The sequence below is a fragment of the Ranitomeya imitator genome, chromosome 5, assembly GCF_032444005.1.
Source record: "Ranitomeya imitator isolate aRanImi1 chromosome 5, aRanImi1.pri, whole genome shotgun sequence".
NCBI lineage: Eukaryota > Metazoa > Chordata > Amphibia > Anura > Dendrobatidae > Ranitomeya > Ranitomeya imitator.
This window is the reverse complement of record NC_091286.1, coordinates 680471019-680498910: the sequence shown is the minus strand read 5'-3', so window position 1 is coordinate 680498910 and position 27892 is coordinate 680471019. Positions and strand designations below refer to the sequence as shown.

The 27892-nt window shown below is 47.3% G+C and overlaps 1 protein-coding gene across 1 annotated transcript; it reads left to right on the top strand.

Annotated features, from left to right (window-relative positions):
* Positions 1 to 370: 370 nt before the first annotated feature.
* TRAM2 (translocation associated membrane protein 2) lies at positions 371 to 27622 on the top strand. The gene is made up of 11 exons (XM_069728361.1): positions 371 to 553; positions 13543 to 13606; positions 14880 to 14989; positions 16813 to 16929; positions 19474 to 19532; positions 19685 to 19769; positions 23919 to 23989; positions 24152 to 24256; positions 26036 to 26179; positions 26304 to 26473; positions 27413 to 27622. The coding sequence occupies exons 1-11, from the start codon at positions 437 to 439 to the stop codon at positions 27484 to 27486; spliced, it is 1116 nt and encodes a 371-aa protein (XP_069584462.1). The 5' UTR covers positions 371 to 436; the 3' UTR covers positions 27487 to 27622.
* The last annotated feature ends 270 nt before the right edge of the window (positions 27623 to 27892 follow it).

Here is a 27892-nt window from a genome sequence, read left to right as displayed (position 1 = left end):
CTATAATAGTGAGCCATAGTGCCCCCATAACAGACCCATCCACAGTGCCCCTATAATAGTGCCCCCATAGTGCGACCATAACAGACCCATCCACAGCGCCCCTATAATAGTGCCCCCATAGTGCCACCATAACAGACCCATCCACAGCGCCCCTATAATAGCGCCCCCATAGTCTGTCGTCTGTCCTTACCCCCCGTCTCTGCTCTTCTCCTCACTGACACTTCGGTCTCCTGCAGTCACATGACGTGTGCGGGAATGTCAGGAGCAGCCGGGGCACGAGGGGTTAAGGAGGGGGGGCCTGGGAGGAGGAGGAGGAGAGGTTCCCCGTCTCTGGCTACTTGTTACATTGTATCCTCCTCATCCTCAGTGAGGGGAGAGTGAGTGGAGGAAGGGTGGAGAGAGGAGCAGGGAGGGGGCGGCAGATTCCTGGGACGTTATGGCTTTCAGAAGAAGGAAAAGTTACCCCATCTTCAGCCAGGAGTTTGTCATCCACAATCATGCGGACATCGGCTTCTTCTTCGTCCTGTGCGTCCTCATCGGTCTCATGTTTGAGGTAGGAGTCCGGCTGCGCCCCCTGGTACCCCCAGTGCGCCCTCCTCCTCTGCTCCCTCCTGTGTCCCCCCTTCCTCTGCACCCTCCTGTGCCCCCCCCCTCCTCTGCACCCTCCTGTGCCCCCCTCTCCTGCACTCTCCTCTGCACCCTCCTGTGCCCCCCTCTCCTGCACCCTCCTCTGCACCCTTCTGTGCCCCCTCCTCTGCACCCTCCTGTGCCCCCCTCCTGTGCCCCCCCTCCTCTGCACCCTCCTGTGCCCCCCTCTCCTGCACCCTCCTCTGCACCTTCCTGTGCCCCCCTCCTCTGCCCCCCGTGCCCCCCTCCCCTGCATCCTCCTGTGCCCCCCTCCTCTGCCCCCCCCTTTGCCCCCCCTCCTCTGCCCCCCTCCTCTGCACCCCCCTGTGCCCCCCTCCTCTGCACCCCCCTGTGCCCCCCTCCTCTGCACCCCCCTCCTCTGCACCTTCCTGTGCCCCCCTCCTCTGCCCCCCCTGTGCCCCCCTCCTCTTGCACCCCCCTGTGTCCCCTTTCCCCTGCACCCTCCTGTGCCCCCCTCCTCTTGCACCCCCCTCCTCTTGCACCCCCCTGTGCCCCCCTCCCCTGCACCCCCCTGTGCCCCCCTCCTCTTGCACCCCCCTGTGCCCCCCTCCTCTTGCACCCCCCTGTGCCCCCCTCCCCTGCACCCCCCTGTGCCCCCCTCCTCTTGCACCCCCCTGTGCCCCCCTCCCCTGCACCCCCCTGTGCCCCCCTCCTCTTGCACCCCCCTGTGCCCCCCTCCTCTTGCACCCCCCTGTGCCCCCCTCCTCTTGCACCCCCCTGTGCCCCCCTCCCCTGCACCCTCCTGTGCCCCCCTCCTCTTGCACCCCCCTCCGCCCCCCCTCCTCTTGTATCCCTGTGTTTCCCCTGCACTGATTGTAGATCCCTGCAGATGTTACTTTGTATCCAGCCCGTTAACCCTTTCCTGGTGACTATTGCTGATGTGTCGTCGTCCTCTTCTTCTGCCTCCCCCAGTGCATTACTCTTGGGCTCCCCCTGGTGGTGGGGTATGTAGTGACTTCTCAGACTCCTATATTCTCACTCCTCCACCTGCAGGCAGTGCCACAGATCTCATGCAGATTCACTGTGTTGCATTTCCCGGCCCTTTAAGCTTGTTAATCCTTCAGGGGGTGGGGAGCGCTAGCGTCTTTTTTTTTCCTACATTACTTTAATATTCACATTTATGACTTTATACCCCAATCCTATCTCTGTTGTTCATATTAAAAAGTTTCTGAACCCCTTTAACACTCTTTTGTTGATGTGTCCATCTCCCTCCTCAGCCTTTGACTCCATGGCGCCCCCTGGTGGTGGGGCACAACCAATGTAATGTCTGCAGAACACCTGCTGCCTGTGTATGGAATAAGCATTCTGTCAGCTGTGATTTACCTGTCACTAATCCCCGGCGGTGAGAGGGTTAACCCCTATATTTGCATGAGGCTGTATCCCTGAAGTTAACCCTCTCCCTGCCTGCTAGATGTTTGGGCCGCGCCTGCCCCATGTCCCCACACAACCCCAGAGTAGACCCCACCAAGAAGATCATGGAGGGCGGCCTGTCATACTGCAGGCGTGTGTAGGGACAGGAATCTACAGATGTTGTGGCACTACAAATCCCAGCATGTCATACCATCCTCAAATTCAGGGCTGGTGAGGAGAGGGGCACTTTTTTCTGCCATCTGGTCATTGGGGGTCAGAACTTTTAAAGGGGGTGAATATAATTCGTTTGTAGAGGGGGCACATTTATTTTTTTCCTGGTCACAGCGCCACCCTTGCCGATAGGTTTTGTCCGGTATTGCAGCTCGGAGCATAATCTCCCACAATCCATTTACTGGAATTAGTGATAGCTAGTCTGTGCTACAAAAAGTCCTAGCGCCCCTTTATGAAAATGCTTGGATGTCATTTATAAACCATGGCCGCTTTCTTAAAGGAGCAGTGCCCCTCTTGTCCATGGCCCATGACTTATGAATGGGATTGTGCTGCGCTGCAGTACCAGATCCTACCTTTGGACGAAAGTGGAGTCGTCCATGGCTGAAAGCAGAAATGTTCGTCCGAGCTGTGCCATCTTCCTATGGATAGAGGAATATGGGGTCGCTGCCAGAGGTACAGGGTCACCAAGAGAAGAGCAGGGTCGCCACCTGAGGTGCAGGGTTTCTGCCAGAGGTACATGACCGCCAAAGGTGCAGGGTCACCGCTAGAGGTTCATGCCTGCCAGAGGAGCAAGGCCACCACAGGTGCAGGGTCGCTGCCAGAGGTGCATGGCTGCCATTGGTGCAGGGTCGCTGCCAGAGGTGCAGGGTCACCGCCAGAGGTTCATGCCCGCCAGAGGTGCAAGGCTGCCAGAGGTGCAGGGACACCGCCAGAGGTTCATGCCCGCCAGAGGTGCAAGGCTGCCAGATGTGCAGGGTCACCGCCAGAGGTGCAGGGACACCGCCAGAGGTTCATGCCCGCCAGAGGTGCAGGACATCTCATCGCAAGGACCAGATGAGAATCCAGCATGGCCACATGTCTGCACTGGGAACGGCCCACTGCATAGTGTCTTCCCTTGAACGTTGCAAAATCGAAGTCCCCTTAAAGTCCTCTTCTAGCAGGGTCATTCCCTTTAACCATGAGTGTCCTAGTATAAAGATTGAACTTTGTACTGTAAGTCTTAGCACCCCGGGTGCAGTGTGTGTACTCTCACCCCTCTGCCGTGTACTTGGTGTGTGGATATCCGGACACATGGCGGAGGGTGGGGGGTCACTGTGGATTGGACTAGAGCTGGGTGACGTCCGTCAGTCACATTCAGGCGCTTTGTGTCTGGCCCGACTCTCCGAACAGCGAGGATTCCTACAGGAGGAATCTGAAGAATTCCAGAACCACAGCGCCACCTACGTGGTTATGGCTGGGTTTAGTACTACAAGTGAATGGAGGCAGTCGCACTGTAAAATGACTGCCACCAATCACAGGAAGACTACGCAATACAATATCTGCAATAGGGCCCCCAAAAGACTCCAGGGTCTTGTGCTCCCCCAACATCTACACCCCTGATTACAAGCTCACAAGAAGTTTGGCCAAAATGACGTTAGAGGACTTGTGCAGTATATGACGGACCCCGGCAGCACCAGACCCCTTAACCTGGGTCCACTGGTTCTTTGGTGGTACTGGTCATTCTGATGAATGGCGCCGGACGCTGAGCTCTGGAATCTGTGGCTCCTCCGTGGTCTTAGGAATTTTAGTACTTCTCTGATGCATCAGACGCCGCTGATCTCAGGTGGAGGCGTGGGCGCACATTAAGGGCCCGTGCACACGGGTACACAGCTCCGTCCTGTGTGATGCAGGAAGACTTAAAGGGGTTGATCAGAAATATATATATATTTTTTTTTTTTAACCCCCAGACATAGCGCCATTGTGGATCATGTGCGGCGTTAGGCTACGTTTACATTTGCGTTGTTGGGCACAGCGTCGGCGACGCAACCAACAACGCATGTACACAAGGCAGCATTTTGCGACGCATGCGTTGTCATAAGATAGTAAAGATCAGGAACTTTCGTGCAGGGAAAACGATACAAGTAGCGTCCTCTGCGCCCTGTCTTTTGCGTCAATATGACGCATGCGTCGTAAAACGCATTACAACGCATACCGGCGCATGTTCATGCGCCCCCCATGTTAAAGATAGGGGCACATGACGCATGCGTCGGTATCCGACGCTGCGCCCAACAACGCAAATGTGAATGTAGTGTGTTAGGCCATGTTCACACAGTGCGTTTTTTACCGCGGAACCGCGGCGGTTTTGCCGCTGCGGTTCCGCAGCTGTTTTCCATGCAGGGTACAGTACACTGTACCCTATGGAAAACAGGACACACTGTGCACATGGTCCGGAAATTGTTAAAAAAAAGACGCGCTGAATAGCTCCCGGAAAAAAGAAGGAGCATGTCAATTCTTTTTCCGGAGCCGCAGCGGTTCTGCACCCATAGACCTCCATTGTGAGGTCCAAACCGCAGTAAAACCCGCAGATCAAAAATATATCTGCGGGTTTTACTGCGATTTGATGTGCAGAACCGCTGCAGCAGGAAGTGCGGGGAGCGGGCGGAAGTGCGTGGGCGGAGTGTGGCTGCCCCCCCGTGTTCCGATCCCGCCCCCCCGTGCTCCGATGCCCCCCCCCAGTGCTCCGATGCCCCCCCCCCCAGTGCTCCGATGCCCCCCCCGTGCCCTAATCTCCCCCCCTTATACTCACCCGGCGTCCCGGTGTCCGTCCGGCCGTCTTCTCCCTGGGCGCCGCCATCTTGCAAAATGGCGGGCGCATGCGCAGTGCGCCCGCCGAATCTGCCGGCCGGCAGATTCGTTCCAAAGTGCATTTTGATCACTGAGATATAACCTATCTCAGTGATCAAAATAAAAAAATAGTAAATGACACCCCCCCCCCTTTGTCACCCCCATAGGTAGGGACAATAAAAAAAATAAAGAATTTTTTTTTTTTTTTCTTTCACTAAGGTTAGAATAGGGGTAGGGGTAGGGTTAGGGGTAGGGTTAGGGGTAGGGTTAGGGTTAGGGTTAGGGGTAGGGTTAGGGGTAGGGTTAGGGGTAGGGTTAGGGTTAGGGGTAGGGTTAGGGTTAGGGGTAGGGTTAGGGTTAGGGGTAGGGTTAGGGTTAGGGTTAGGGGTAGGGTTAGGGTATTTTCAGCCATTTTAACCCTAAAAAAATTCCTAGAAAACACACAGACTCTGGCTAGAAAACTGCATCAAAAAAACGCATCAAAAAACGCATCAAAAAACGCATCAAAAACGGACCAAAAAAGGACCAAAAAAAGGACCTGCGTTTTCTGCCAAGAGCTGCAGTTTTTTAAAAAACAGTCAGGAAAAAAAAAGGATGGAAATCCTGAACGTGTGAACATACCCTTACCGTTCAAGTGAAAGACGCGCAGATGAACCAAGATGGAAAAGAACAATCTGCTCTCTAACGGCCACTGTTTGTGATTGAGGGGAACCTTAGCTTTGGAGCCCCTCGTGTTCGGGGTGACGTGCCCCTCTGTGGTGGTGGGATGTTATGCACTTTGTGGTTGTCCCATTTGTGCCATGCTGTGGGGTGGTCTTGTACTCCGGTGTGCCCCTCTGTGACATGCCAGAGGGATGTGCCGCTTCATGGGGGAACCAACCCCTCTGTGCCATGTCGGGAGAGGTGACGCTGTGTGGCAAAGCCTCATGAGGTCACATCCTACATTTTATTTTCTTTCCCTCCAAAAATTTCCTGCTATTGAAACAGAAACCCAAAAGTAATGTGAATAGAGACAACGGCGTGTCCTGTGCGGTCATGTCGCGCGGTGGGAGGTGGTAACGTGTCCTGTGCCGTCATGTCGCGCGGTGGGAGGTGGTAACGTGTCCTGTGCCGTCATGTCGCGCGGTGGGAGGTGGTGACGACATGATGTGTCCTCTGCCATCATGACACGCGGTGGGAGGTGGTGACGACATGATGTGTCCTCTGCCGTCATGTCGCGTGGTGGGAGGTGGTGACGACATGATGTGTCCTGTGCCGTCATGTCGCGCGGTGGGAGGTGGTGACGACGTGTCCTCTGCCGTCATGTCGCGCGGTGGGAGGTGGTGACGACATGATGTGTCCTGTGCCATCATGTCGCGCGGTGGGAGGTGGTGACGACGTGTCCTCTGCCGTCATGTCGCGCGGTGGGAGGTGGTGACATGATGTGTCCTCTGCCGTCATGTTGCGCGGTGGGAGGTGGTGACATGATGTGTCCTGTGCCATCATGTCGCGCGGTGGGAGGTGGTGACATGATGTGTCCTGTGCCATCATGTCGCGCGGTGGGAGGTGGTGACATGATGTGTCCTGTGCCATCATGTCGTGCGGTGGGAGGTGGTGACGACATGATGTGTCCTGTGCCGTCATGTTGTGCGGTGGGAGGTGGTGACATGATGTGTCCTGTGCGGTCATGATGTGCCCTGTGCCGTCATGTCGCGCGGTGGGAGGTGGTGACATGATGTGTCCTGTGCGGTCATGATGTGTCCTGTGCCGTCATGTCGTGCGGTGGGAGGTGGTGACGACATGATGTGTCCTGTGCCGTCATGTCGCGCGGTGGGAGGTGGTGACGACATGATGTGTCCTCTGCCGTCATGTCGCGAGGTGGGAGGTGGTGACGACATGTCTCCTTTGCCATCATGTCGCGCGGTGGGAGGTGGTGACGACATGATGTGTCCTCTGCCGTCATGTCGCGAGGTGGGAGGTGGTGACGACATGTCTCCTTTGCCATCATGTCGCGCGGTGGGAGGTGGTGACGACATGATGTGTCCTGTGCCATCATGTCACGCGGTGGGAGGTGGTGACGACATGATGTGTCCTCTGCCGTCATGTCGCGCGGTGGGAGGTGGTGACGACATGTCTCCTGTGCGGTCATGTTGCGCGGTGGGAGGTGGTGACATGATGTGTCCTGTGCCGTCATGTCGCACGGTGGGAGGTGGTGACATGATGTGTCCTGTGCCGTCATGTCGTGCGGTGGGAGGTGGTGACGACATGATGTGTCCTGTGCCGTCATGTCGCGCGGTGGGAGGTGGTGACGACATGATGTGTCCTGTGCCGTCATGTTGCGCGGTGGGAGGTGGTGACGACATGATGTCCTGTGCCGTCATGTCGTGCGGTGGGAGGTGGTGACGACATGTGTCCTGTGCCGTCATGTCGCGCGGTGGGAAGTGGTGACGACATGATGTGTCCTGTGCCTTCATGTCGCGTGGTGGGAGGTGGTGAGCGACCTCCTGTGCCCCCTCGAGTCTGGACATGCGCTGCCCATTTTCTCTAGAAGCAAATATTATTTGCAGGTCACCAGTGGGAGGTATTGACCGCAGCGGTGAAGGACCTCGGTGGCCTCTGGTCACGGCTGCCACATTGTGCACATATTGTAGTCACTGGGGGAGAATAGATATTTCCCAGTCATTTATCTCTGGTTCTCAGACACTCTGTATAGGAAGTTCTGCAATCGCCGCCTTGCGACAGACTTCGCTGGTGTGGTGACACATTGACGTTACATTAGATTAACGCTGAAGATCGCGGTTTGCTGCTTTTGAAATAAAAAAAAAAAAAAAAAAAAAATTGTTATAAGAACACAAACAACTTTTATAAATTTTATGTATGAAAAACCTTGTTGTGGAGCTGGTTGCTCCCCGCGCTCCACCACTGTCGCTCCGCGCTCCACCACTGTCGCTCCGCGCTCCACCACTGTCGCTCCGCGCTCCACCACTGTCGCTCCGCGCTCCACCACTGTCGCTCCGCGCTCCACCACTGTCGCTCCGCGCTCCACCACTGTCGCTCCGCGCTCCACCACTGTCGCTCCGCGCTCCACCACTGTCGCTCCGCGCTCCACCACTGTCGCTCCGCGCTCCACCACTGTCGCTCCGCGCTCCACCACTGTCGCTCCGCGCTCCACCACTGTCGCTCCGCGCTCCACCACTGTCGCTCCGCGCTCCACCACTGTCGCTCCGCGCTCCACCACTGTCGCTCCGCGCTCCACCACTGTCGCTCCGCGCTCCACCACTGTCGCTCCGCGCTCCACCACTGTCGCTCCGCGCTCCACCACTGTCGCTCCGCGCTCCACCACTGTCGCTCCGCGCTCCACCACTGTCGCTCCGCGCTCCACCACTGTCGCTCCGCGCTCCACCACTGTCGCTCCGCGCTCCACCACTGTCGCTCCCCGCTCCACCACTGTCGCTCCCCGCTCCACCACTGTCGCTCCCCGCTCCACCACTGTCGCACCCCGCTCCACCACTGTCGCTCCCCGCTCCACCACTGTCGCTCCCCGCTCCACCACTGTCGCTCCCCGCTCCACCACTGTCGCTCCCCGCTCCACCACTGTCGCTCCCCGCTCCACCACTGTCGCTCCCCGCTCCACCAAAGTATAGGACACATATACTGTCGAAACTGGGACATGGCACTGCTTCCCAAATCCGGAAGTGTCCCGCAGGATCTGGGACCTTTTAGGAAAATCCAGATTTATCATTTATTTAGATTGCAGCCTTCTCTTTAACAAGCGACAAAAGTGATTTGTTAAATCGGCAAGAAAAAAAAATTAAATCCTTTAATAAAATCCTTTTTGACTCCTATCTTCCAGTTGTTTTTTCCATCCTGCTGGAATAAAGCCGTCCTCTCAGTTTCCTCCTCTCCATGCAGGAAGTTAAAGCCGGCTCTGTGTGCGCCTCTCGCCTCTGCCAAAATATGACTGGAATGTGTCTCTCTCTCCCTGAGAAGAGAGCAATTTTTTTTTTCCCCTGCAGTTCAGGGATCTGAGTGACTGCAGTGTCTGAAACAACCCAGCTCTTGTACACCTGGCTCATGGTGGGGGGGAACCTGCTTCCCTATTCATGGCTTTAAATGGTGGGATTCTTCATAAATTTTTCCTTTTTTTTTTTTTTTTTCCCTTCCTCTCCCCCCTCCCTGCCTGCCACGTTTCCAAAACTGAATGGATTAAAGCTGCAGCAGCGTGATTGGGGGTGTGGAGGGGCGGGATGGGGGGCTCCAGAAAAGAAAAAATGCCTTTTATTGAATAACACCCCCGACCTTCTGCTCTCTACGAATCTAGAAGTGAGAAACGTATTTCCTCTCCAGCGCATAACCGAAACATGAACTGGAACACACACGTGTCAGATACTCTCACACCAGACGGGGGAATTATAAGTTTGTAATAACTTCTTCTTCTTCACTTCTTACTCCTCTCATGATTTTTACATTTCGCTTAGATTAATTTCCTTAAGTATCTGCGGTATGAAATTCAAATGACAGAAACAAAACGTTTGAATTTTGAATTTCCAACTGCCGACACTTTATAACTCATAGAATCGTCAGTTTAAAATTCAAAGTGTCGGCAGTTGGAAATTCAAAATTCAAACGTTTTGTTTCTGTCATTTGAATTTTAAACCGCCAATACTTAACTCCGGACACTCTGCGTTTGGCGCTGAACTCCGGACACTCGGCGCTGAACTCCGGACACTCGGCGCTGAACTCCGGACACTCGGCGCTGAACTCCGGACACTCGGCGCTGAACTCCGGACACTCGGCGCTGAACTCCGGACACTCGGCGCTGAACTCCGGACACTCGGCGCTGAACTCCGGACACTCGGCGCTGAACTCCGGACACTCGGCGCTGAACTCCGGACACTCGGCGCTGAACTCCGGACACTCGGCGCTGAACTCCGGACACTCGGCGCTGAACTCCGGACACTCGGCGTTTGGCGCTGAACTCCGGACACTCGGCCTTCAAAGGGATTGTAGTAAAGATTTGAATGCTCACCTATTTACATAGGTGGTAAATTGCTGATCGCTGGGTGTCAGACTGCTGGGAACCCCACCTATAGGGGAGAACGAGGCTCCAGAGTGCCTCATGCGAATGGAGGCTTGGTCAAGCAACCATAAAAAAAAAAAAAAATATATATAAATTGGCACAGACTGCACTTTTTTTTTTTTTTTTTTTTTTTATGTGCTGGGATCTTTTCAGAATCGGTCTAGACACTAAAAGGGTTAAACCCAGTTTTTTAGAAGCGCAGTTTCCCTGACACAATGTGTTCTGAATCCTCCTGTGAAAGTGTCCGGTCCCTGGTAAAATGATCTTGTGAGAAGATTCACTCCGACTTCGGCACCCAGTGTTGTCCGGACATTGTTTGTGCGCTGCCAAGCAACGCAAGAAAGAATGCATCCAAGGAAATATGGTAAATGTACGACTGTCCGAAGTGTCAGACGAGAAGGTGAATATTACTGGGTAGGGAAGGATTACCCGTCCATTTATATTAATGGGTTAGAGAATTACAAGAACTTAAATTGGACCAGACTTGAAATAGTGACAGTGTCTAAAGCTTGTTATAAAAAGCTATTCCAGACAGAAAGTGTGACATCAGCGTACGGAAGGGAGACTTTTATATAATACTGTCCTCTGTGTTCAAGAATATAACTACTATAATACTGCTCCTATGTACAAGAATATAACTACTATAATACTGCCCCTATGTACAAGAATATAACTACTATAATACTGCCCCTATGTACAAGAATATAACTACTATAATACTGCCCCTATGTACAAGAATATAACTACTATAATACTGCCCCTATGTACAAGAATATAACTACTATAATACTGCCCCTATGTACAAGAATATAACTACTATAATACTGCCCCTATGTACAAGAATATAACTACTATAATACTGCCCCTATGTACAAGAATATAACTACTATAATACTGCCCCTATGTACAAGAATATAACTACTATAATACCGCTCCTATGTACAAGAATATAACTACTATAATACCGCTCCTATGCACAAGAATATAACTACTGTAATACTGCCTCTATGTACAAGAATATAACTACTGTAATACTGCCCCTATGTACAAGAATATAACTACTATAATACTGCTCATATGTACAAGAATATAACTACTATAATACTGCTCCTATGTACAAGAATATAACTACTATAATACTGCCCCTATGTACAAGAATATAACTACTATAATACTGCTCATATGTACAAGAATATAACTACTATAATACTGCCCCTATGTACAAGAATATAACTACTATAATACTGCCCCTATGTACAAGAATATAACTACTATAATACTGCTCATATGTACAAGAATATAACTACTATAATACTGCCCCTATGTACAAGAATATAACTACTATAATACTGCCCCTATGTACAAGAATATAACTACTATAATACTGCCCCTATGTACAAGAATATAACTACTATAATACTGCCCCTATGTACAAGAATATAACTACTATAATACTGCCCCTATGGACAAGAATATAACTACTATAATACTGCCCCTATGTACAAGAATATAACTACTATAATACTGCCCCTATGGACAAGAATATAACTACTATAATACTGCTCCTATGTACAAGAATATAACTACTATAATACTGCTCCCTATGTACAAGAATATAACTACTATAATACTGCTCATATGTACAAGAATATAACTACTATAATACTGCCCCTATGTACAAGAATATAACTACTATAATACTGCCCCTATGTACAAGAATATAACTACTATAATACTGCTCCTATGTACAAGAATATAACTACTATAATACTGCCCCTATGTACAAGAATATAACTACTATAATACTGCCCCTATGTACAAGAATATAACTACTATAATACTGCCCCTATGGACAAGAATATAACTACTATAATACTGCTCCTATGTACAAGAATATAACTACTATAATACTGCTCCCTATGTACAAGAATATAACTACTATAATACTGCCCCTATGTACAAGAATATAACTACTATAATACTGCTCCCTATGTACAAGAATATAACTACTATAATACTGCTCCTATGGACAAGAATATAACTACTATAATACTGCTCCTATGTACAAGAATATAACTACTATAATACTGCTCCTATGTACAAGAATATAACTACTATAATACTGCTCCCTATGTACAAGAATATAACTACTATAATACTGCTCCTATGTACAAGAATATAACTACTATAATACTGCTCCTATGTACAAGAATATAACTACTATAATACTGCTCCCTATGTACAAGAATATAACTACTATAATACTGCCCCTATGTACAAGAATATAACTACTATAATACTGCCCCTATGTACAAGAATATAACTACTATAATACTGCCCCTATGGACAAGAATATAACTACTATAATACTGCTCCTATGTACAAGAATATAACTACTATAATACTGCTCCCTATGTACAAGAATATAACTACTATAATACTGCTCCTATGGACAAGAATATAACTACTATAATACTGCTCCTATGGACAAGAATATAACCACTATAATACTAAACACATTTGTTCAGAGCGGCCTATCACGTTCACTAATCAAAGTTATGTTATGATCTATTCCCCAACCCCTGAAGATGGCTGGACCATCATTGTAAATACACACCAGTACTTTGTATCTCCCCCACCTCATTGTAGATTGTAAGCTCTCACGAGCAGGGGCGTCTTATTTTGCTTTAATTATTGTATTGTTAACGTTGTTACTTATGACTTTTGTGTTTGAAACTGTAAAGCGCTGCGGAATATGTTGGCGCTATATAAATAAAGATTATTATTATTATTAAAGATTATTATTACTGCTCCTATGTACAAGAATATAACTACTATAATGCTGCAGAAATAGTCTGATTTCTCTCGCCCCGAGTTCGGTAATCACCGGTTATTGTGCTCATTTCCTCTGCAGATGTCACTATTGGTAAAAAAGTAGCATTACACGGTCGGCTTTCAAATGAATGGTGGTCTGTGTATTGCATATTTGGGGCGGCTTTCTGTCCTGGGGGCTTTGAGTCCGGAGTATCCCCCTCTGAGGTCTGTATTCCCTAATGGGGTATATGGACCAAGGCTGCCTAAATAGCTTTATTAGGCCACTTGGTGCCGCCATATAGTGTAAATCCCTCGTCGCTGTCCTAGTGTGTGACCCGGCCCAACAAAAATATTACTTGTCGAAAAAGTTTGCTAAATTGTATTTGGAGAAGCTTATGTGCTAATACCTGGCGGCTCCAGCCATAAATATGACATAATCAACACGTCTAATGAGGTTTTTAATTACTGGGAAACACTCCCTCGCTTTTGGCTGTTCCAAAAAGTAATGGCTTTTTTAAAATTAATTAAATACTGGATTTAACTCCTTACTGGCATGTCAGTCATAAGATGCCCAACACAAGTGTTCATGATTTTTTTTTTTTTTTTTTATTTATTATTATTATTATTATTATTATTATTATTATTATTATTATTATTATTATTATTATTATTAGGGGGAAGTGGGTGGGGGGGTTGTGCCTTTTTAGTTATGATTTTTCTGTGCTGTTTTTGACACATTATTTTTATTTATTTATTTTTTTAATATATAAATGTTCTCGACACAGAAGTCATGTTCCTTATTTAGAATGATCAGTCACATATTTGTTCCATTACAGGTCACCGCTAAAACTGCCTTTATCTTCATCTTACCTCAGTATAACAGCAGCCTCCAGTCTCTCGGTAAGTTTCTTCCATTACTTCAGCCATGTTTTATGATACTATTGGGGGCGTTGTGCTGGGGATCAGCCCGGTCGCTGAGTTCAGTTGCTGTTTGGCCATATTCTGCTCTGTGCCTTATTGTGGTGGTTTATATTGTTGATGTCCTGGCGTTGCTTTATATTTGGTTCTGCATCTGTGTACTAATAGTCTGTAAAACTAGGAGAGTCCAAGAGAAAATAAAACTAGGAGAGTCCCTTATAGTGAAGGATCTGGCTGTACTATTTGATAATAAACTATATGGCAGCGCAATACCAATCGGCTGCAACTAAATCCAGCAGGATATTGTCATGTATTTTAAGTTGCCTTGTTTACAGGACAGAGATGTGATAATGCGTGCAAAACTGTAAAGCGCTATGGAATATGTTAGCGCTATATAAAAATAAAGATTATTATTAATACTACCACTGTACACCTTTACAAAGTGCCCCCTGTCGGCAAGCGCTCCCTTCTCCTCTTGCACGTTGCCCTCTTGCACGTTGCCCTCTTGCACGTTGCCCTCTTGCACGTTGCCCTCTTGCACGTTGCCCTCTGTCTGGGAGCGCTTCCTTCCCCTCTTTCACGTTGCCCTCTGTCCCCCTCTTGCACGTTGCCCTCTGTCTGGGAGCGCTCCCTTCCCCTCTTGCACGTTGCCCTCTGTCCCCCTCTTGTACGTTGCCCTCTGTCGGGGAGCGCTCCTTTCTCCTCTTGCACGTTGCCCTCTGTCGGGGAGCGCTCCCTTCTCCTCTTGCACGTTGCCCTCTGTCGGGGAGCACTCCCTTCCCCTCTTGCACATTGCCCTCTGTTCGGGGAGCGCTCCCTTCCCCTCTTGCACGTTGCCCTCTGTCCCCCTCTTGTACGTTGCCCTCTGTCGGCGAGCGCTCCTTTCTCCTCTTGCACGTTGCCCTCTGTCGGGGAGCGCTCCCTTCTCCTCTTGCACGTTGCCCTCTGTCGGGGAGCGCTCCCTTCTCCTCTTGGACGTTGCCCTCTGTCGGGGACCACTCCCCCTCTTGCACGTTGCCCTCTGTCCTGGACAAAAATCTGATGTGGATCAGACCCATGCAGTGGTGATGCTGAGCCGTGGTTTCTATAAGTCACATATCGTGTACGGAAACGGTTTTTACGTTAGGGATGAAAAAATCCACGTTTTTATGAACAACAATGCAAATTAGTTATTGAAAATTTTGTGAGCTGATTTTTGGGTGGTTTTCACTAGTAATTTTGTCTTTGGATTCTAACTGGTCTCGTTACCTTCCAGATGGCGAGATTGTCTACTATCACTATGGGGCCAAGGATCTGGTCACCATATTGTTCTACATTATCATCACAATCATTCTACACGCCATCGTCCAGGAGTATGTCCTAGATGTAAGTAGATGATTATCCAGAACCAGTCACTCGGGGTATTAGAAATGGGGGGGGGCAGTAAATTATATAAAGGCCGAATCCCCCCAGTAACTTAATACGTTTCCCCTGTAGTTAGGCCTTATGTTATGACTTAAAAGGGTTTTCCCACCCAAGACTTTTATCACCTGTCCATAGACAAGTGTGTGATCCCTGGTGGCCTTATTAATGGCTTCAGTTGTAATTAAAATTAACACCACCTCCCATTGTAAATTTGATTTATTAGAAAAGTTCACAAACTTTGTTCTTGTATCATTGTTTTATTGCAATGTAAAATCTAATAACTAATATAACAAGCGATTTCTCCAAATTCAGCCCAAAATATTGCTTGTACTGGTTACTGCGGTCACAGGATCGACAAGTAACTCAAGAACTTAGTAGAGCCCCTTTGGCTGTTATGACCTGCTGTACACATGTATAGCCAGACATTAGCTATCGGCTTATGCAGTGGTCTCCAGGACACTAGTGTCTCTGGATTTGCTGATGCAGCCGCCTTCATTACATCCCTACAAAGACTTTTTACGGGGTTCAAATCGGGTGAAAGTGACGACCAATCCAGAGTCTGCCAGGACATCTTCTGAAACCAAACCTTGGTGGACTTTGAGGTGTTTATCATTCTCATTTTGGAAGCTCCAATTACGTCCAAGTTTCAGCTTCATCACACAAGGCATTTTTAGAACTATCTTGCCCTCCACATGCTAGGAAGCAAAGCATCACCGAACCACCACCATGCTTTACTGTAGGTGCCCGAAAACTACTTACATTCATGAATGTAGGCATCACAAGGGCACCGCTGTACTTCAGTATACACCTCATTGAGCAAGCACCAATTTTTTTGAAGGTATCATCAAGCCATTGCTACTCAATCACTGTAGGCATCACAAAGACACCACCGTGCTTCACTGAAGGCACCACCAAGCCACTGCTGTGCTTCACAGAAGGAAGCACCAAGCCAGTATCATTGTAGGCATCACTGAACCAACACCATGCTTTCCTGAGGGTTTCACTGAGCTAGTGCCATGCTTTACTGTAGGCATCACCAAGCCACCACCATTCATCACTGTAGGCATCACTGAGCCACCACCATGCTTCCCTAAATGCAGGGTGTTCTTTTCAGCTTCATTCTGCCTCCTCCAGACATACCCCTCATCTGTAGAAATAAAAAAATTCAAGGTTTGTTTAGGATACAAATGTTCTGAGACTTATTTGTAGGATTTTCAGCATGTTTCAGACTTTTCTTGGGCTTTATGGTTAGTGGAGGTGACGTCCAGGGTATAAAGACCTGCCTCTAAATATTGCTGCAGGTCTTTTGTAGTCACTAGAGGGTTTTTGACCACCGGCCGCCTTAGGAATCTGTTGGCTGCCGGTGACAGCGTCCTCTTTCTGCCACGTCCAGATGGTGTAGCCGGTGTTTTTAGGAGTTTGAACTTGTGAACCATGCTTCCAACTCTATCTCTAGGAACATTCATTGTCTTTGTATTTTGTTTGTATCCTTTTCCCTTGTTTGTACCAAGCAATGATCTCTACTCTTTAGAATTTGGATCACTCTCCCAACAACCTAAGAATGTAAGTGACCATGAAGAAGGGGCTCTGATTCCACATGCACAGCCAACCACCAGCTTCCGGCAGCATGCATCACATTTGCAGCAGGTTATAACAGCCAGCGGGACTCTGCTATAGAGGACCTGTCAGCTGGGTTATGCGCTCTGTGGTTCGCATAAGTACTAAAGACACTTGGAAAATAATGTGAGTTTTGTTTTTTATTTGTGTTTTTATCTCATCCACAGAAAATTAACCGGCGCCTCCACCTGTCAAAGGTAAAACAAAGCCGCTTTAATGAGTCTGGGCAGCTGGCGGCGTTTCATATGACCTCCATGTTTTGGGGTCTCTATGTTGCAGCCACGGTGAGTCGTACTATGATGTAGTATTTGGCTCTGTACTAATTAATGGGGTGATAATTAGGACCCCTGATAAGATGGTAATAAATGACACTTGTGACAGACGTGCCTATCTCAAGGGTGCAGATGTGATAGAGTTGTACAACTACTACCCCAGCAGTGTGCACATTGAGACGTCTGTCACTTCAGTCTTGGAGCTTAAGGGAGATGAGCAGAATTCTGAATGCAGCTCCGGATGTGTTTTACAGTAGGGCCAAGTTTATGCAGACCCTTGGGTGAAAGAATACCACGGGGGCATATCTTTGCTTTCAGGATTTTTTTTTTTCAGGAAGTATTGAACATGTCCTCCCAATTTTCTAAGCAAATCTGTTTCTAAAGGCGCCATTGACATGAAATTCTCACACATGTCGGTAACAATCTATCCAATCCACACAGGCAAAGAAATCACCCTAGATGTCCATAAATTATGTGTATTAGTGAGAAATGACACGGGTAAAAAGCATTGAACACATGAAGAAAGAGCGGTGCAAAAAGCCACGGAAAGTCATGACACCAGCTGAAATCAGTAATTAAAAAGAAATCCTGCCAATTAATGAAAATATCAGCTGATTCAACTTATGGCCTATTAAAATGGGTCTCATTACCAAGGTGACATGCAAGAAACATCTCATGATGAGTAAAACCTGTGAGCTGTCTCAAGACCTTAACAACCTTATTGTTAAAAAAAACAACAAAAAAAACATACTGATGGCATTAGTTACAGAAGAATTTATGAACTACTGAAGGTTCCAGTGAGCACTGTTGGGGCCATAATCTGGAGTGGAAAGAACATCATTTTACCATAAATCGGCAACGACCAGGTGCTCCCTGCAGATTTCAGACAAAGGGGTGAAAATAATTATCAGAAGAGTTGTCCAAGAACCACCCATGAAGAGCTACAGAAAGGCCTGTAAACAGCAGGTACAATTGTTACAAAGAAAACTATAAGTAATGCACTCAGCCTCCCATGAACTATATGCACGCTCACCACACAACCTCTCTGGCCTGTATGCATGCTCACCACACAACCTCCATGACTTGTATGCGTGCTCACCATGCAACATTTCATTGCTCAACAAAGAGTATGTTCAAGCACTTTTAAAATTTGCTCAACAGGATTTAGACAAGCCTGTGAAATACTGGGAGGATATAGTCCTGGTCAGATGAGACCAATAGTACTCTTTGGATGACATAATACACGTCATGCTTGGAGGCCAAAAGGCACTGCATATCACCCCAAAACACCATACTAACAGTGAAGTTTGGAGGTGAGACCATCATAGTGTTGGGCTGTTTTTCAGCACACAGCTCTAGCAAATTTCATGTAATTTGAAGGAAGGATGACTGGACATATGTTCAGAGACATTCCTGATAAAAATCTGCTTCCATCTACCAGGATGATGAAGATTAAACGAGAGTGGACATTTCAGCAAGACAATGATCCTAAACACACAGCCAAGTTATCTATCAATTGGTTTCAAAGAAAATAAATCTGCTAAAATGGCCGTGCCGATCACCGGACCAAAAATCAATGGAAAATGTATAGAAGGAACTAAATCTCAGAGTTCGTAGAAGGAGCCGACAGGACCTTGAGGATGTGAAGCGTGATCGTGGGGAAGAATGGGCCAAAATCACACCTGAGCAATGCCTGCGACTAGTTTCTCCATACAGAATGTGTTTTGAAGCTTCATCACTAATAAAGGCTTTTATGCAAAGTATTAAATTAATTTCAGTAAGCGTGTACAATACTTTTTCACTGTCATTTCTCAATATTACACATAATTTATCTATGGTGATTTCTTTGCCTGTGTGGATTGGACGGGTTGTTACCAACATCTGGTGAGAATTTCATGTCATTAGCACCTTCAGAAATACATATTTAATAAAAAAAAAAAATGGTGGCGCGTTCAATACTTATTTCACCCGCTTTCAGTCGACCCCTGGCTACCACGGTAAAACAATCAGCACGCCACTTCCAACCTCTTAAATGCCGCTGTCATAATGGACCGTGGCATTTAAAGGTTTATACTGCTGCGATCAGAGCACTTGGGCTCAGGTGATGGCTGCACAGCACAGCCAGCACCCAGATTGTATGGAGCATTCACACCGCGTCAACCGGTTCTGTTCATGCAGTGCGCACAGGGCTGAGGGGGATAGGGGACAACTTGCTGATCACAGGGGGGTCTCACCGGTGGGACCCTAATAATGCTGAGATTGAGGCTCCGGTACCGATCCTGACTAGCATGGAGGTGCGCATGCTCAGCCCTGCGCCATTTTTTGCCTATGAGACTTCTAGAACCTGCTGAGCATGCGCACATCAACTCCATACCTCCGATCTCGTGATTTCTGGGGCTCCCAATGGTCGTTCCGCCAGCAATCAGCAATTTGTCTCTTGTCCTATGAATGGGAAATCACTTTTATTTATTTATTTTTTTAATTTTAATACTGTGCGATGATGATGAAGACCTTTAATGCTTCTTTAAAACATTTTGTGCTCTTTTTGCTCCCTAGGAAGGTTATTTATCCAATCCAAAGACCCTATGGGAAAGTTATCCTCATGTGTATCTACCGTAAGTGTCGCCGGGGTCCATCTCTCTTCAGAACACGCCGCCATTCTCTAAATGACAAAAGCCATTTTGGGGATAAATAATTGTTCCATTTGTTTTAAAATTTATACATTTATTTTACTTTTACTTTTTTTTTTTTTTTTCGCCCATTCAAGATTTCAAGTGAAGTTTTTCTACCTGTGCCAGCTGGCGTATTGGCTGCACGCCCTGCCAGAATTATATTTCCAAAAAGTAAAGAAGGTGAGAGCCGCGCCTGCGTCCATTACCGTCATAATATCTGATCTGCTGGGTCTCTAGAGGGGCAGGAGATGCCGTGCTCCGTCACTCATCACTACAAGTGCGAATCCCAGAGGTGGGGGCTTGCTGAAGACCCTCATCTCAGCCATCTTTGTGCATTCCCCCCCCCCCCCCCCCCAAAAAAAAAAAAAAAAATGTCGGATCAGTAGATGGAACAAGTCAAAACTTCTGGGTCTCAGAAAGTTCAATGGCAAAAAATGGAGATAAAATATATATATATATATATATATATTTATTTTATTTTATTTATTTATTTTTTTACAAAGTTCATTCAAAACTTCAAGCTTTCATCTATGTGGATGGGAATATAATTAATGGGGTATTCCCATCTCCGAGATCCTATCCCAATATGTAGCAGGCACAATAATAATATTAAATGCCTCCATTTAGATAAGTAGGATAGTTCTTCTGATTTTTGCCATGTTTCTTTCCTCATGTGCAGGCATTGCAGGACCTTAGGTATCCATGGTTACGACCACTTAGTGACAGCTAGTTGCTAATGTTTATAACCATGGATACCTAAGGTCCTGCAATGCCTGCACCTGAGGAAAGAGACATAGCAAATCAGAAGAACTATACTACATTTTTAAAATGAGGTATTTGCTAATATTATTATTACTACTACATATTGGGATAGGTTCTTGGGAGATTCAAATATCCCTTTTAATCTCTGGCTCTTTTGGTAGATGGGGAGATAAAAATGGAAATGAGTTTTGGTAGGTCCATAGTTGCCAATCCCCTAAGAATCGCCGAGTGTGCTCCATATCTTCTCTACTGGAAAGGAGCGCTGCCGTGTGTGGATGGTACCACGCGTTGTGGGTCTCCTCCATTGCCTGGAGTATATGGCTGAGATTGCCGGTGAAGAGACTCCGTTTTCCCCCATAGGGTGGATTATGGTCAGAGACGTCCTCGCTGTTTGGTGACCTTGACATGAGGACACGATATATATATATTGCCGTGTGCGCGGAGGATGAAACCGCTCAGTAGACTAATGATAGTCCCACGACTACAGGGTGAGCGCGGGGCGGATAATTATATTGTGCGGAACTGGAGCAGGATGTGGACTTCACCGCGAATGATACACGAGCCACAGAGTCCGTCAGAACTGGGGAGATTCTGAATTCTAAGAAGTTACAGATTATTGGACTGACATAGGAAAGTGTGATATATGACAAGATCAGCACCATAGCTCCCCTGAAGTACTCTGTGCTGCTGAGAACCCTTGTTTTTCCCACTCTAAAGCATATACTCTTCCATGTTATGCTTCGTATAGCCCTGTCCTCACATAATCCCCCTGAGTGGGCCGATCACTAGATTCCACTTCATGATATCGCCTCCCTGCGCGCTGCTCACTTCCTTCTACCCTACTATATTATGAGACTGTGAGATGTGGCTGACTGTTTCCATCTCCTAGGAAGGGGAACAGGTAGTGCTGCTATAATGTCCACAAAATTGTATCGTGTGTGTGTAATACCGTCACACACTACATACATAGTGATTCCTCAAAGTAAGTTCCTCAGAATCTTATCCTGTGCATATTCCACCATACAGCGCATACATAATAGTGCAACGCAGTGAACTAATGAAAATGGTATCATATAAATAAATACCGCCACACACAACTAAAATAGTGGTGCCACATAGACAACTCCTGAGAATAGTATCATGTAGTGCTGCTATAATGTCCACAGAATTGTATTGTGTGTATATCATACCGCCAACATACTACATAATGTTGACTCTTCACATTCTTATGTGGAGATATATATATCTATCACAGTACCTTGCGAAAGTATTCAGCCCTCTTGAACTTTTCAATATTTTCTCACATATCATGCTTCAAACCTAAAGATACCAAATGTCAATTTTGGGTGAAGAATCAACAACAAGTGGAACACAATTGTGAAGTTGAATGAAATTTATTGGTTATTTTAAATTTTTGGGAAAATTCAAAGACTGAAAAGTGGGGCGTGTAATATTATTTGGACCCTTTACTTTCAGTGCAGAAGATCATTGTGGATCTCTGAATGATCCCATGTCGTCCTAAATCCCTAATGATGATAAATATAATCCACCTGTGTGTAATCAAGTCTCCGTATAAATGCACCTGCTCTGTGATAGTCTCAGGGTTCTGGATGAAGCACAGAGAGCATCATGAAGACCAAGGAACACAGCAGGCAGGTCCGTGATACTGTTGTGGAGAAGATTAAAGCCGGATTTGGATACAAAATGGTTTCCAAAACTTTAAACATCCCAAGGAGCACTGTGCAAGCGAAATGGAAGGAGTATCTTACCACTGCAAATCTACCAAGACCCGTCCGTCCCTCTAAACTTTCATCTCAAACAAGGAGAAGACTGATCAGAGATGCAGCCAAGAGGCCCATGATCACTCTGGATGAACTGCAGAGATCTACAGCTGAGGTGGGACAGTCTGTCCATAGGATAACAATCAGTCGTACCCTGCACAAATCTGGCCTTTATGGAAGAGTGACGAGAAGAAAGCCATTTCTCAAAGATATCCATAAAAAGTGTCATTTAAAGTTTGCAACAAGCCACCTGGGAGACACCAAACATGTGGAAGAAGGTGCTCTAGTAAGATGAAACCAAAATCAAACTTTTTGGCAACAATGCCAAACGATATGTTTGGCGTAAAGGCAACACAGCTCATCACCCCGAACACACCATCCCCACTGTCAAACATGGTGGTGGCAGCATCATGGTTTGGACCTGCTTTTCTTCAGCAGGGACAGGGAAGATGGTTAAAATTGATGGGAAGATGGATGGAGCCAAATACAGGACCATTCTTGAAGAAAACCTGTTGGAGTCTGCAAAAGACCTGAGACTGGGACAGAGATTTGTCTTCCAACAAGACAATGATCCCAAACATAAAGCAAAATCTACAATGGAATGGTTCACAAATAAACGTATCCAGGTGTTAGAATGGCCAAGTCAGAGTCCAGACCTCAATCCAATCGAGAATCTGTGGAAAGAGCTGAAAACTGCTGATCACAAACGATCTCCATCAAACCTCACTGAGGTCGAGCTGTTGGCCAAGGAAGAACGGGCGAGAATTTCAGTCTCTCGATGTACAAAACTGATAGAGACATACCCCAAGCGACTGCACCTGTAATCACAGCAAAAGGTGGCGCAACAAAGTATTAAGTCAAAGGGGCCGAATAATATTGCACGCCCCACTTCTCAGTTTTTGAATTTCCACAAAAATTTAAAATAACTAATAAATTTCGATCAACTTCACAATTGTGTTCCACTTGTTGTTGATTCTTCACCAAAAATTTACATTTGGTATCTTTATGTTTGAAGCATGATATGTGGGAGAAGGTTGAAAAGTTCCAGGGAGCCGAATACTTTCGCAAGGCACTGTATTACCATACGGTACATACATAATAGTGCCACAAAGTGAACTAATTAAAATGGTATCATTTAGATAAATACCGCCACACCCTACAGAATCTTATCATGTGGATATATACCACCATACAGTGCATACATAATAGTGCCATATAGTGAGCTTGTGAGAATATCATATGGCAAAATAATCCAGCTACATAATGCCTACATAGTAGTGACCCACTGAACTCCTTTAGAATACAGCCATGCTTAGCATAAATAATGGTGCCACACTGACTTTATGAGAATAGATGTTGTATATCACAGCCACTTTAGTTATATGTATAAAATAAATGATGCCGCCATACAGTGCATGTATAATAGAGCCGCACATTGCTATATATTTGCTAAATACTGTCACCATTCTGATAGTTTGAGAAAAAACGACAAGGGAGAAATTTTCAAGTACTTGGTAAAAAAAAACAAAGGCTTTGGTCCCAGGACGGGTGACCCGATGGCTCCTGATATAAAGCCGGTGTAGTAAATGGACAGGTCGCTGCCTCCCACGAGGTCATCACAGTCCTCTCCTGCTGGATGCCCCAAAATCTGAGATACTGTGCCAGTATAAGAGTGCGGTGCAGGGATTGTGAGCTCCGCGGGGGCGGGACCTTGCATGTGACGATATATCATGCTGCTCTTTTAATAAAACGTTTTGTATTTTTAATTTCTTTTTTTTTTTTTCAGGAGGAAATTCCTCGGCAGCTCCAGTATATTGTACTGTATCTACTTCATATAGGAGGCGCGTATTTACTCAAGTGAGTCGTTCTGCGCCCGTCCATCCTGTACATTGTCGTAGCCCCTCCTGCACCTCCATATAACGTATAATGCCAAAAATATCCAATAATAACGTTGGCGTTGCCTCCACCAATCATTGCACCTCAGGGTTACCTCGCTTTTTTTTTTTTTTCTCTCCACAGTTTAACCCGTTTGGGGTTGATTTTGCTCTTGCTGCAGGCGGTGGCCGAGTTCCTCTTCCATGTCGCGCGGCTTTTCTACTTTACTGATGAAAACAATCAAAAGCTGTAAGTGTCGCAGTCTGCGGAGCATTATGGGACCTTGTGTAGGGGCCACGTTGCTCGTTTATCCCTCCCTGTGAGATGAGGACCATGATCCAGCAAAGCAATAGGCTGAAAGGATATCTGCTCAATGTTAATATGAACGTATCAATTACATGTCATAATAATTAGAATATGAATTGGCCCACACATGCGGTATGATGGGCCCCTGTCCCCCACACATGCGGTTTGATGGGCCCCAGTTCCCCACACATGCGGTATGATGGGCCCCAGTCCCCCACACATGCGGTATGATGGGCCCCTGTCCCCCACACATGCGGTATAATGGGCCCCTGTCCCCCACACATGCGGTATGATGGGCACCTGTCCCCCACACATGCGGTATGATGGGCCCCTGTCCCCCACACATGCGGTATGATGGGCCCCTGTCCCCCACACATGCGGTATGATGGGCCCCTGTCCCCCACACATGCGGTATGATGGGCCCCTGTCCCCCACACATGCGGTATAATGGGCCCCAGTCCCCCACACAAATGGGCCCCAGTCCCCCACACAGACGGTATGATGGGCCCCAGTCCCCCACACATGCGGTATGATGGGCCCCAGTCCCCCACACATGCGGTATGATGGGCCCCAGTCCCCCACACATGCGGTATGATGGGCCCCAGTCCCCCACACAGTGTGATGGACCTCACATACAGTATAATGGACCCCACAGTCCTCCACACAGTGTGATGGACCTCACTGATAATGGTCTTCACAGATCAACACAAACAGTATGATGGACCCCACAGTCCCCCACACAGTGTGATGGACCTCACATACAGTATGATGGACACCACAGTCCCCTACACAGTATGATGGACCCCAGACCCCCACACAGTATGATGGACCGCACAGTCCACCACATACAGTATGATGGACCCCATATACAGTATGATGGGCCCCAGACCCCCACACAGTGTTATGGACCTCACATACAGTATGATGGACCCCACAGTCCCCCACACAGTGTTATGGACCTCACATACAGTATGATGGACCCCACAGTCCTCCACACAGTGTGATGGACCTCACTGATAATAATATGGTCTTCACATCCCCCCCACACAGTATGATGGACCGCACAGTCCCCCACACAGTGTAATTGTCTACACATACAGTCTAATGGAAACCAGAGACTACCACATGCAGTATGATGGACCTCACTGATAATACGATGGTCTTCACAGATCCCCACAAACAGTATGATGGACCCCACAGTCCACCACAGAGTGTGATGGACCTCACATACAGTATGATGGACCCCACAGTCCCCCACACATTGTGATGGACCTCACACACAGTATGATGGACCTCACTGATAATACGATGGTCCTCACAGCGCCCCCCCCCCCCAGTATGATGGCCCCCACATACTATATGATGGTCCCCCACAGACAGCATGATGGTCCTCAATGTTCTCCACCGTTGTCTGCATATGAGGATGCAAATATTGGGGAAATCCGGTAGGGGAGGGTGGCCGCACCGTGTAGCCCATAGGTCACTGTTTTCAGCATCTTCGCCGGTCCCATTCTTAGGGCCGAACAGGAATAGCCAAAGGGCCGGCCGTGGTCTGCGAGCCACACTTTGTCCTGGTTTGCTCTGGATGAGTACATTGCATCAGTCTGGAGTTCGGGCTTTTTAGCTCAGAGTATTGTCTAATTGGAGACCAGATTCACCCACCTGTGTTAATCTCTTCAGCATTAAACCAGCCTTCAAGCGATCTCTTTGTTCTCTCTGCAGTTTTAATGCCTGGGCGGTGGTGTTTGTAGTCACCCGGCTGTTTACTTTAACCCTTTCTGTCTTGACGATCGGGTTTGGACTTGCTAGAGCGGAGATCCACACTTTCAACCCGGACAAAGGCAACTTCAATACATTACTTTTCAGGTAAGTTAGACCACTAAGACCACTGGTGGGGCTCGGACAACTCTGATTGCCAGTGTTTAGACTAAGTAGTCTTTTTAATTTTCGGCATGGTTTCCTGAGATCTGGGGCCTTCTGTCTACCACAGGATGATTGTGTTGCTTTTGATGTGCGTGTCGCAGACCTGGATGATGTGGCGATTCATCCACTTCCAGTTGCGTCGTTGGCGGGAGTGCTGTAAAGAACAAGCTTCTAAGAAGAGGCTTCCCTTACCTGTGATGGCCAAGCAACAGATCAAGATACTTAAAAGGGATTCAGGTAAGAGTCCGAGGCTCAAAAAAAATGATCTGTGAGCCCTTCTATTAGGAGTGGTTGGCGGCTTGAGTGGCCGAGACTCAATGACCGACCATGGTTATCGTCAGATTTTTGGTGGTCCACATGAGACACCATGAACCCGGTCTTCTCTACAAGCCTAAAGCTGTTCATGGACCTCAGGATTGGGTTAATCATTCCAGATCCCGATTTACCAGATAATTCAGCTAGCTGAACCAGAAGAACTGGTGACCGTGCCATACACCGACTGTGTCAGAACAGGAACCACCCCTGCAGAGCGATTGTTTGTTCCGGTTCTTAGATGGGGCGCCTACTGGGATGACAGTACTTTCTAAGAGAATAATAAGCCCAGACACTTCTGCCATAACAGTTTTTAAGAGTCTACCAAGTTGTGCCACCACTTCGATGGTCATGCATACCATCTTAGAAGTCTAATGGGATGCTCAAAGGATGACCACCTTTTCTCCCCAATCATATTGACTACTGGCCAGAGACTTCATACTGGCAATGAGATTGCACTTGATAAAGGGTCCTTTTGGTGGTCGAAATAATCTATCCAGGCGATAGATGAAGAATTTTAAATTAGTGAGGGTCCGACCACTGGAACCCACAACGATTATGGAACGATGGACTTTTATATTATGACACTATCTGGACTACCAGAGCTCTGCACCATGGATGGAGGAGTGGTCACCCAGGCACTCGTGCTCTCCTTTCTAACTGGATTAAACAAGCCCCCGTTCTTGCGATCGGACCCAACTGGTCTAAAAGTTATTGCCTAACTTAAGGCTAGGTGATGACTTTTTACTTCTGAAAATGTCCCCTTTAATAGGCCAACATCCTTCGGAACGTCTTTGGAATGTTTGTGACATCTTTTTTACATTGCTCATTTGTTTTTTCTTTTCTTTTTTTTTGCCGTGTTAGGTTATCATGAAAACGGATTGATAAAAGCTGAGAATGGTTCCACGCCTCGACCGAAAAAGATCAAAATTCCGTAATAAAAGCATGAAACAAACACACACACAAAAAAAAAAAACACACATCTAAAACGAAGCCAAACCCTGGTGTGACAGAATCAGGGGCATGTGGAGAAGCAGGACTAGAACCCTGCCCCGGATATGATCACCTTCTGTGCCCCGTCTGGGCGAGAATTAAAAAGTGCCTTCTAAGAATCCTCATTAGTAACTTTTTGTTATGGTATTTAAAACAATATTCAAAAAATTCCGCTACGTGCCGAACTTGCCTTTAGCCTGTACCTGGTACCCTCGAGTCCCCGGAACGTGGACATTCTCTCCTTCTGGGCGAGTTACAGTATTTTCTCTTTTTTTGGAATCCTTCGTACAGTGAACTTTTCCCGACGCCAGTTACACCATCGCACGTTTCACCTGGGGCACTACCTCCATC